This window comes from Astyanax mexicanus, chromosome 1 (genome assembly GCF_023375975.1).
Source record: "Astyanax mexicanus isolate ESR-SI-001 chromosome 1, AstMex3_surface, whole genome shotgun sequence".
Lineage (NCBI taxonomy): Eukaryota > Metazoa > Chordata > Actinopteri > Characiformes > Acestrorhamphidae > Astyanax > Astyanax mexicanus.
Window position 1 is genome coordinate 90,503,146 of NC_064408.1, and position 12,013 is coordinate 90,515,158.

Here is a 12,013-nt window from a genome sequence, read left to right on the forward strand (position 1 = left end):
CCCTGATATGCTTTTCTTGTTACTTCTTCCATGACACGCTCTCCTTGTAACACCTTTCATGATTTGTTTTCCAATTGTGCTTTCCATGATTAGCTCTACTCGTCAAGCCTCTCTCCCCGTAACGTTTTCCATGATAAACTTTCCTTATTACACCTTCAATGATACAGCCCCCCCAATAAGTCGCACACCTCATGCTAGAATTTCAATTATATGCTCTTTGTGGGACACCTTCACTATGCACTTTCCCAGGTACACATTGTACACAAGTACACTCCACAATTGCAAGCCCCACCTCCTCATGGTCACACTCACACAGGCTACTTACATAAAAAATCAAGTTTAACACTTAGACAACCACTCTTTGTTCAAGTTACCACATTCATTGTGTTAGTTTCATAAACCACATACTATGCATGAGTCATTATATGTTTAAAAGGATAGATTCTTGCTCTATTTAATCATAATGATTTTATATTGCAATAACTACCTTTGTTTTTTTTATATGATGTCACCGTGCACATGTAAATGACACAAAGTCATAAGGCTTATGATGAATCAAATGATATAAAATCACCCTGCAGCCACGTAAATGGTTAGGTGCCCAGAAGAAAAAAAACAGTGTATAAAGCAATTTGTTTAACAATCAAAGAAATAGATCACAGTAAAAAAAACTCTAAACTGGATAAACCCATCATTAATGGTTTTAATGGCAGACATGTCTAAGCAGGTTTCAGTGGATGATATTTTATTTTATCATTACTGTTATAAACATTTCACTTTTGTGAATACGTTTTCAGCTAGTGTTGGCCCAACATCAAACTGTAAAAGGTCAAACATTTTAGCAGCTCCCTTTAAACATGACAGCAAGAACAAAAGCTGTTACATCAAATTACATCATATTACTACTTCGTATTAATAGATTCTTTTTTTCTGTGTTCTAAAACATGGGCAAACAACATCCCACGCTCAAAAAATAACCAAAGAGCTAGTTTTCACATATTTTTTAACATAATGAATTAGAACAAAGTGAGCTCTGGAACTTTTAACTAAATCAGAACCCATGAGTTGACTGAATACGAATAGATTTAGAAGCATTAGTCAAAGAGAGTCATCTTACACAATGTCTCATAACAGGAAATGCCTTATTATAAATAGAGCTTTACTGCCCTCTGCTGGTGATGAGCAGAAGCACTGCTCTTATTTAGTGTTTGAAGTGTAATCAATGCTCCAACAATAGAATCAATAATGTACAGGCTTCTACAAAACTTACCTTCTTAAGACCTAATAAAGACATCTTTAAATGTACATTAAACTCTGGTCATTCATGTATTGTACAGGATATGCTACTAACAGTTTTTAACTGCAGACTTAACTGCCCTAAAAGACAGTTTGGCTCAAATAAGCTTTGGAATAAAATGTTATGACCATTAAATGGTTAAATTTCATTTCAAGGTTTTATAAAACTGTGTTAGGATATAATAATCAAAGCACAGAACATATTTTATAAACATATTTCAGCTGTTAAACAATTAGTTTTACTTTGTTAAAATGTTTGCTAGATTTGTAGGGTATTGTGGGAACTGTAGTGGTTTGGTAGTAACCTCCCTCTCTCTTGATGTAGCGTGGACCCTTAGCGATCATCTCTATCTCTTTTGTTATTCTTTATCTCTCACTGTTCTCAACCTCAGACTAGAAATGCCTGGAAAAACTGATATTTTGGTTTCAACATTTTATTTCAAGTCATGAAATCATGGTGATTTGAACGAGTGTGAGTAAGAAGCTCAGACGGCATTGTAATGAAGGCTTGCAATTACTACTGAACTAACACACTAAAGACTGCACTAACTACCTTAAGGAGGCATTATAAGATATCAGATGGAACAAAGTCTTACTGGCACTCAGGAGTAAAAAAAAAAAAAAAAAAAAAAAAGAACTTTTCTCCACAAAATGTAAAGGTGGGGCAGTCATTTTTAGTAACTAATGTAGAAATATGTTCATAAGGTTAAATCCTGCCATTTTGTCAAATGCTTACAATAGACTTCTGCAGCTACAAATTAAAATCAGGGCTAGTATCTGTCAAGATGAGACTGTTGACGATGTAAGTTCAGTATTTGTTAGCAACATTAGCCTTAAGCTTTTATACCACTATATTGCACTCTGTATGTGTATACGGGTTCTGGAGTTCATGTGTTTGTTTCCCCCCTGCACTGCTCTGTACCTCAGCATTTGTCTCTCTCTAATAATGAACAGTTGAACACTGTTTGGACAGGAGCATCTTTGTCACTGGTTTTGCTGCAGCTGGATCTAAAACAGCTCCTTGCTCAGTATGTAGTGCATTACAAAGGCTGTAAAATTAGAAGCTTCTGTATTAATACAAGGCATGATTTGTCTGTAAGAAAGGGCTAAATAACAATATTTGTACACCAACAACATTTAAATATACAATCCAAATTTTAAAGACTCAGAAAGCACTACAGAGAAAATACAAATTTGGGATTTAGCTGTAATTTGATGCTACTGGTTTGTTGAAATAAACAAGACCTGAGCAATGACGACCATAAAGTGGACACAGTGTCCTTGGGCCAGATATTTAAAACATACGCTGTGTTCTTACCTCTGGTTGAACATTCCTCTAAAGTTGTAGTTGGCTCTGTAGTTGGGGACGGGTTTGGGGTCCAGCGGTCTGTAGATGGCCGGTTCCCCTCTCTTCATGGCCAGGCCATTCAGCTCCACTGTCGGGGTAATGCTGCCTGTAGAACCAACACAAGAGTATTCAGCTACTTTAAATTGTAAATTCGCTGCAGTAAAAGTAATAGCATCTCATTTGGGCAGCATGGTGACATGGAGGTTAGTATGTTTGCCACTCAGCGTTGGGGTCTCTGGTACAAGTCCATATCTGGATGGTGTTTCCATGTTCTCTCCATGTTTACGTGGGTTTTGTGAGGTTTCCTCCCACCGTCCAAAAATATGGATATCAGGTGAACTGGTTACTCTAAATTGCTCTGGTGTGTATGTAGTATTTATGTGTTTGAATATGTGTGTTGGTATGCCCAGATATAGACCCTCCACTCTGGGTCAAAGTGCTTGATGCAGTCCTCTAGGTGATTGGTTGTTTCCAGTTGATAGTACAGCTGATAGTATATGTGTGTGTTAGGGCTGAACGATTAATTGCATTTACAAACCTTTTTCAGCATTCAAAAAAACACCACAAAGCCTCGTATGGTATTTGCAAGGCTAAAATGCCAACGACCAGTCCTGCATCTTCAAATGCAGAAAATAATGAGTTGGTTAAAGCAGATTCTCTTTACGTTTTTTGCACTTTATTTTTTATGTTTACGGTTACTAGCCGGAGAGCAGTAAGTTAATTTTTTTTATATCTATTGTTTTTTCTCTTTTAAAAAAATGGTGAAAAGGAAAAGCTATTTATCTATTTATTTTTCTATTTAAAAAAAAAAACTAAACAGCGACAAGGAAAAGCATAGATTTGTTTGCTTTATTGTTATCTGTGCTTTAAATAAATCTGACATTGTTTATTATTAAACAGATTGATTTATTGCTTCTGTTTGTTAAAAAAATACTTGAGAAGACATTAAAAAAACGCATTTTAAATCGCAATCGCAATTTATAGAAAAAAATTGCAATTAGATTATTTTCCAAAATCGTTCAGCCCTAGTGTTTGTTGCCTTTGCGCCATTCATTAATAAACGTCCATCAGACATCTGATCAGATCTATTAGCATCTTCTGCTAATATTAGATATTAGATGGTCCATCACTACAGAGAACACAGTTCTACACTGTAAAAGTTCCTTAAGAAATGTTAAAGGGTTCTTCCAAGGACCCCTAAGGAGATCTGAGAAAACATTCGAAGAAAATGTTTCTTTAGCACCTTAAGGTTTTTTTGTAAAGCTCCTTAAAGCACCCTAAAGAGTTCCTCCACTATTTAAATTAAAAGATATTGACCTACAGATCAATGCTGTGGGGTTTATTACAAAATAGGCCATGGATAGTTTAGGCTCATGTGATAACGGCTGCTTGAGACCATCACATTTTCATCACATCAGCTAATGCTTTTCTATGGACATTATAAAAGCCATTTCTCAGAAAAATTCTGGAAGACCCAGAATATTCTCAGAACTGTAGTAAAACAGTATATAATGTGTCAGACAGTATATTTATAACCATTTAAACTCTTAGTCATCTAGACTCTTCAAAATGGACAATTTTAAGGACATGTTCACATCTTGCCTATATAATTATGCAAAATATTAAGGCATATATTCACCTCTATCACAATTAGCTCAGTAAATAAGGTCTGTGTCCGTTTGCATGTGTTTTTACCTGGGTTACTGTTGGTGTCCACTTTAGGGGAGCGGGGTGGGGGTCTAGGTAAGCTGCTTTCAGCCAGAGCTTTAGTGGCTGTGGAGTGTTGAGCTTTTTTAATGCTGGTGCCCTCAGCCTCCCACACCTGCTCCCCCAGAGACAGCTGCACCGTGAAGACCTGAACACAAAACAGTTGAGGTTACAGTTCAGAACAGTCACAGTGTAGTTACATTGTTACACAGTCTCTCCAAAATATATGGAGCTTTTTATTAACCTCTAAAAGACATGCTTATATTGTTTCTAACACTGTATGTCTCACTGTTCTGTTACACAGTACCATCTGTTAAACATGGTGGAGGTTGCCTTATGCTCTGGCACTGATTTACTGACAGTAAACCTGGCACATTGCACTGCCAATAAAAGTGGACAAATACTCAACCAGAACTTTCCCTTCTTGACCACTAATAAAATATCTAGTAAAGGTGCAATTTGATAAGAGACTGCTTCTTTAAGATCCAACAAAATACAATAAAGACAAACATTTCAGCTTCATACTATATTTGAGGTGAGTTTGCATGTTTACTTTGGACATATTCTAGAACCTGATTTATGACAATAACTGTATCTTCCAGCTGTAACAGTCTGATCCAAGGTAATTAAAAGCACACAATCGATGCATCTTAACCAGCTTCTCTGACTTTGAGCATTTTGCATCAGTGTTTTACTCAAACAGGTCCAGTTGAATATTGTTTAGGTTTGTCACTATTTTACCACCATCATCAACACATATAAAACTCATTTGCTCATTTTATAAAGCAAATTAATGTCAATATGTTTATGTTGTAGTTAAAGTGAGTTCCTATCACTGCCACTACAAAGAAATCTGAGTTGGCAAAGCTATTATAAACCCCAATCTGAATGTGTTCATTACATCTTGTACAAATCTTCAGAAATCTGTTTTACTCTTGATTGATAAAGGTTAAAGTAAGAGTATGGTGTAGTTTACCTTAGCATGGGCCGGCCCCCTTTCACTCAGCAGCTTATACTGTGGTTGAATCCTATTGAAACGGGCTAACTCATTCACCAGACACATGGGAGTTTTCTCTTTGGGGTTTGCCATGTTATCCTCGGGAGAATCTGACATGGAAAGATATTTGGAATTTCAGCAACTCAATCACAAAGCACAACCACAAAGTAAAATATGTTGGAAGAGAAGCGGGACAAATTTGATTTTATTATGACATTTAAGATACAATACAATTCTGCTGCAATATTTAAAGCACCCACATCTTATGCTTGTCCTCTTATGTTGCTTAAACTTTGTGAGGCTTGTTAAGAAACAGTCGCAATTCATCTGCATGCAACCATGTGCACATTTATCAACTTTTCTTTATTACTAACCAAAAAAAGACCACACACACTTTCTGCACTCCCTAAACCACTGGCCATGACCTACCCAGGACACCTGTGTACAGTATATGCGGCTTTATCCCAGCACCTCCCAGTGGCCAATACAGAGTGTACAGCAGGAACACTTACCTGGTGGGCTGGCGGGCACAGTGGAGTCCACAAAGCCAGCAGGCGGACTGGAGCCAGCTGGCGTCGTGGGGGGCACTGTGCCATTTACAGTGGGCTGCAGACCCAAAGCTCCTGGGCTGGGCCCAGCGGGCGCAGCAGGCACCAGGCCGGGCACAGACAGGGGCGCTGACGTCTGCACTTTCACTTGAGCCATGCTCTCTATCTGACAGGATTAGATAGAGAGACAGACAGATAGATAGATAGACAGATAGGTAGATAGACAGACAGACCAAGAGAGCGAGAGAGAGAGGAGAGGACAGGACTTTGTTATAATTCTATTTCCGTTCACATTTTATTTCTCAATAAGGACCATTTTTAATATTTTGTTAATAATATTTAAGTTTTGTATTTATATACACACACAAAAACATTAGGACTTCTAATAAAAAATCTTTGCCTTTAATTTTCAATTTATCGGTATAGAGATTGGTGGTTTAGAAAATAAAAAAATAAATAAACAAAAAAAAAATTCTCATGAGGCAACAGTTTAGACACTGTCACATTTATTACTTAAAATGTTTTCAATTAGAATCAGCACATCGGCTGCAGATAATAGAACATCATGTGAGATGATTTTGCAGAATGTCTTTTCATTTTAATTCAATAAACTTTTTTGTTAATTTAAGCAACAGTCTCCTATATGTTACTGTTTTTCCATACTATAATAAGATAATTATAAAAATGGCATAAAATGAAAAGTTCTCTTACAATGACAAACTTGTTCATGTCAATGGTTTCTGGTATCGTCCAATAAAAACAGATGTCATGACAGGCCTATATATACCTAAATATTCTCATTTATTTTGCTGAAGAAATCAAGTTCTTGCGTCACTAGTTTGAAAACTTCTGACATACAGGTAAAACAGAAAGTGAAATGCACTCTAATGGTACAGTTACACTTACTTTTACCCTAGCGGCATGGATTCCGTTCGTATACTGAACCCACTCAATTTTAAAATTTCCCTTTTAGTAGCCTGCAATAAAAATGGTTTTACAATGTTACTATCAATTTATTACACATTCTTAGTGATTTTCCACCGGCACTGTTCTGGTCCACCTAATTTGAAACCGGTTCGCCACATTTCCACCAACAAAAGTAGGCTCCGGAACCAGGAATGTTTGTTCACAGCCAAAAAATACTAGGTTCCACAGCGCAAACCTTGACGACATGTGGGCGTGTACAGGAGCACCGACGCTGTGCGGCGCCCTCTCTTAATGACGTATAATGTGAAGTTTTGACGGTTCCACCTAAACTGGTGGAAACACAAACTGGTTCGCTGAAAAGCACCATGGTTCTAGTCCAAACAACAAGTTATTTTGGAGGAAAAGCATTATGAGAGTAAGAAATACCAATATTCTATTTGTGAAATATGATAAATAATTAAATTAGGTCCTCAAAGATTTTTTCAGAACTTGGCCTGGCTGCACAAATTTTTCGCAAGCAAAGAAGAAGGTTGGTGTGTGAGTTAATTGTGGACCTCTACCTCACTCTCCCTACAGTCTCGTTATGTCACATGACCACAGTCTGTAGCAAGTAGAGCTTCCTCTGTTGCTGTGAGTAATGCAGTTTGAGTTTGCTTTTATTCACAATGTTATTGCAGCATTTTCTATGTGTTTTTAAGAAAACTTATATTGCAATAACAATAAAGATTGTTGGCAAAACAAAAAAAAAGTATTTTTTCTTGTTTATTTGGTAAATACAGTCATATGCTGATTTGTTTGACCTGAATAAATGAAGTTGTGTGTGTTTGGAAACGAGACATTTGTGGATGTGTATTTATGTGGATGACATTGGTCCAGTGTTTGCTAGCAACATTATTTGGTCTAGCATCTCCTGCTAGATATTTGTGACAGATACCAAAGGTCGCTAATCAGAACAAAATTTCTTCACATATTAGAAAATATCCTTTAGGGCAGTTTTGTGAGAGATGAAGCCGTGGCTAGCATCACTGCACCACACTTGGGCAAGAACACTATCCTACTCTATAATCACTGGACCTTTTACTTATTATATACCATTTATGCTTGACTTAGCACATATTTTGTTTGCTTGCCTTATTTTGTTACAACTGAGCTAACATCCGTTCTTGTCAGCAAGTTGAAAGCAAATAGCAAATGCAAAAAGTTTCTAAACCGTTAATAATATTCTAGATTTCTCCATAAATTTGAAAATAAAAATGCGAGAACCAAATCAAACAAATGAGACAATGTATTAAACACTTCATTCATTCATTAAGGAAAATGTTTCAATATTATATATCTTTGAGTGGCAAAATGATATAACTGTTGCTTTCCTTGTATCTCGTGTAACCCCCTTGTGAAGCAATTATTCTACATAAACATTTCCAGTAACATTTAATTGGCTTAAAAGAATTGTATCCCATTTCTCTGTACAAAACAGCTTTAGCTATGCTATAACGGTGGGTTCCATCCCATGAGCTGCTCACTTCAGGTTCTTCCACAACATTTCTAAGCTATTACGGTCAAGACTTTAACTTGGTAATTCCAAAACATAAATTGTATTATTTTTAATTTTTGGTAGTACAACTTGTGTGCTTAGGGTCGTCGTCTTCCTGCATGACCCATGTTTTCTTGAGATATAGCTCAGGGGACAGACATTGTGACATTGCCCGTGTTTCCTTGAATTTGCTAGTATTACTCAGAATACTTTGTTCAATCAATGATGGCAAAAGTGTCAGGCCCAGACCACGACTTTACTACCACCACATTTCAAATGCAGGATAAGGTTTTTATGCTGGAATGCAGTGTTCTGCTTTTTCCAAGTATAACATTTCTTATGTAAAGAGCAAAATATCTATTTCGACCTCATCCGTCCACAATTATTACTCCAAAAGCCTTTATTTATACCATAACTTGCTTGCACAAATGTGTTGTGAAGATCAGCCTCAGACAGCTGTCATTTAAAAAAAACAAGGGTTCAATCATCCTACTCAATGAAGAATCTTTAATCTAATAAGGGTGTAGGTGACACAAAACCCTTATTCTCTGCAGTAAAATAAGTTATTTTATTTTTGAAATCACCTACAGGACGCTTGGAAAAGCTGCCTGTTCATTCTCTCTACTACAATTAATAATTTTAGATCAGTAACAGAAATTAACCCAAATTCTGCATGTTTGAAAAACTAGACAACCATAATGATACGAAAGGTTTGGTGACCATGACAATAATTTGTATTCAGGATTTGTATTGGTTTCAAAACAAAGATTATTTATTATATTTTCACAGTTGCAGTTATGATTTCTTTATCAAACACGAAAGCTTTTTATGTAATGCTTGAACAGAAAACCTTAAGATTTAGAGGTGTATTGTTGTGCAGAAAATTGACGAAAATCCTGGCCTGTTAAGGGGTTAATCTAATTTCACCTTCAAATAATCTGCTAATCCTAAAAGTTTATATATTTTTGCCACTCACCCATATGCTATATTGGAACATTTTTCTCAAGACATAAATGACCAGGTCCCACTTTTTTGCCTCATTGTTTTTATTTGGATCTTTTAGTCTTCTTTTATGAGAATCTGACATTCATGCAGAAATATACATATACACTTTGAACGGGTTCACAAACTTTTAGGAACCCCTGTAAATGCCCTTGTAGCCTTGCAAAAATTTCCTCCAACCTCCATAATGCATCGTTGGTAGGGGGAGTCTAGTATTTAAAAACAAAAGCCCACCTGCAGACTATACACAGCAGACTTGATTAAAACCCAAAAAGGAGAGGGTCATGTTTTTAGTTATGTTTTGGTCAGATTGAATCTTTAAACAGTCAACCCCTAACCTAAACCCAGACCTCTCACACACACAAACAACACTGTGGACTGTGGTTCACCCAGCAGTAAAGTAAATCATCTGAAAGTCAATCAGAGATCAGTATGAGTAACTTACAGAGCTGCAGAACTGAGGGTTTCAGCAGTAACGGTAGTTATGTTAGGTTTGGTTAGCTAGTTTACTGGGCGGCCGGCCTGCTGCTGGGGCTCTCCCCGCCCCCAGCCCCTCTCCCACCGGTCTGCAGTCTCACACACAGCCCGCTCTCCGGGCCTCCTCCTCCGGCCGGGTGGCTGCAGAGGCCCGGCCTGTCCACCGTGCTCTCTTATCTGCTGAAACGTGATTCAGTTCAGCTGCTGCTTTATTCTCTATGGCCCTGAGCTCACATCATCATGGCTGAAGATCCAAAAACTGCCCTCCGCATCTCTCTCTCTCTCACTCACACACACACACACACACACAGACATACATACACAGACACATAGTCTAAACACCCTCACTAAAACCGCCGCAGCTCCACACGCACACCGCTCTACAGCTCCATCCCGAAATATTTCCCCGTTTTAGCTCATTTTTACCTTTTTTCCACAGCCAGACCCACTCACTCCTCCAACATCGGCAAACACTAAAGAGAACTGATGACACGGAGCGAACCACTACATAAACACCTGTCTGCTCCCCCTGCGCCGCCCGCATTCACCTCTACTGCTCATAACACACACTCTGATTACACCACGACACTATTTATTGCCAGTTTAAATGCATTTAGTCTCAGGCTGGAAAAAATTTCGCACAGAATACTTTTAGCCCCCCCCCCTTCCCGCTTCATGCACAATGGTACAGTCCGCTTTCCTGCTCCACACAGCCGTTTTCCTGCACATAAAGGCCGGAAAATACAGAATAAGAGTCCCCCCAAACGCCACCATATAATATAATGTAATGTAATGTAATGTAATGTAATATAATATAATATAATATAATATAATATAATATAATATAATATAATATAAAAATAGCCGCTTCAATTTCTGAATCAGTTTCTCTGACTTTGCTATTTATAATGGAATATAATTTAGTTTGTTTGCATTATTTGAGGTCTGAAAGCTCTGCATCTTTTTTGTTATTTCAGCCATTTCTCATTTTCTGCAAATAAATGCTCTAAAAGACAATATTTTTATTTGGAAGTTTGGAGAAATGTTGTCTGTAGATTATAAAATAAAACAGCAATGCTAATTTTAGAGCATTTATTCAACACAACTTTGCCATAACCATCGACTCTCTCTCTCTCTCGCTCTCACCGACAAAGGTTGCTAGGAACCTGGGTGTCATGGTTGATGACCAGCTTCTCTTCACGCACCATGTGGCCTCAGTTGCTCGATCCTGCCGCTTTGCGCTTTACAACATCGGAAAAATTCGACCGTTTCTGACGTAACAGGCCACCCAACTCCTGGTACAAGCTGTGGTAATCTCACGCCTCGACTACTGCAATGCCGTACTAACTGGCCTCCCGGCCTGTGTAGTAAAACCACTACAGATGATTCAGAATGCAGCAGCACGTTTGGTCTTCAACCAACCAAAACGGGCACATGTCACTCCGCTGCTCATTGAGCTCCACTGGCTACCGGTTGCTGCTCGCATCAAATTCAAAGCGCTTACAATCGCCTACAAGGTGATGACAGTACAGGCTCCTTCCTACCTGCACTCGCTCCTGAAGGCTTACACTACCTCCCGGCCGCTGCGCTCCTCCAATGAACGTCGCCTCGCTTTGCCAAACACAATCTACACAAAGCAATCCAGACTGTTCTCATACAGAGTTCCCCAATGGTGGAACAAACTACCTTCCACTACCAGATCAGGAGAATCTCTCACTATCTTTAATAAACTCCTGAAGACAGAGCTCTTCAAAGAGCACTTACTCTCCTAACACCTCTAACAAACTAACTAATTCTAACCTTATCTCCTTCTTCCTCTTCTCTACTCCTCTATCCCATTATTTCCCTCTGACCTCCTTAAGGCCCTATCTATAGATGCTTTATTTTTAACTTCTATTATTTTTGTACTTAACCTCTTCTATTATTTGCACTTCAATATTGTAAGTCGCTTTGGACAAAAGCGTCTGCCAAATGTAATGTAATGTAATTTTACTCAAACATATACCTAAAGTTCAGAAATCAATATTTGGTGGAAGAATCCTGTTTTTTAAACACAGTTTTTTGTGCATCTTGGCATGTTCTCCTCCACCAGTTTGGTGCAAAAATTCAAGCAGTTCAGCTTGGTTTGATGGCTTGTCCATCTTACTCTTAATTATATTCCAGAGGTTTTCAATTTG

The 12,013-nt window shown here is 37.9% G+C and overlaps 1 protein-coding gene across 3 annotated transcripts in view; it reads right to left on the minus strand.

Moving 5' to 3' along the window:
• The window catches only part of stau2 (staufen double-stranded RNA binding protein 2), a 133,186-nt gene extending 122,817 nt beyond the window's left edge, over positions 1-10,369 (minus strand). The window contains exons 1-5 of one of the 3 annotated variants that reach the window (XM_007260098.4): positions 10,263-10,369; positions 5,861-6,062; positions 5,328-5,458; positions 4,340-4,499; positions 2,615-2,750 (exon numbers count right to left, since the gene is read on the minus strand). In XM_007260098.4, the coding sequence (XP_007260160.1) occupies positions 2,615-2,750; positions 4,340-4,499; positions 5,328-5,458; positions 5,861-6,053 (620 nt within the window). In that variant the 5' untranslated portion in view covers positions 6,054-6,062; positions 10,263-10,369. The remainder of the gene's footprint in view (positions 1-2,614; positions 2,751-4,339; positions 4,500-5,327; positions 5,459-5,860; positions 6,063-10,262) is intronic. The other 2 variants (XM_022683929.2, XM_015608564.3) reach the window with 2 other exon arrangements.
• Positions 10,370-12,013: the final 1,644 nt, after the last annotated feature.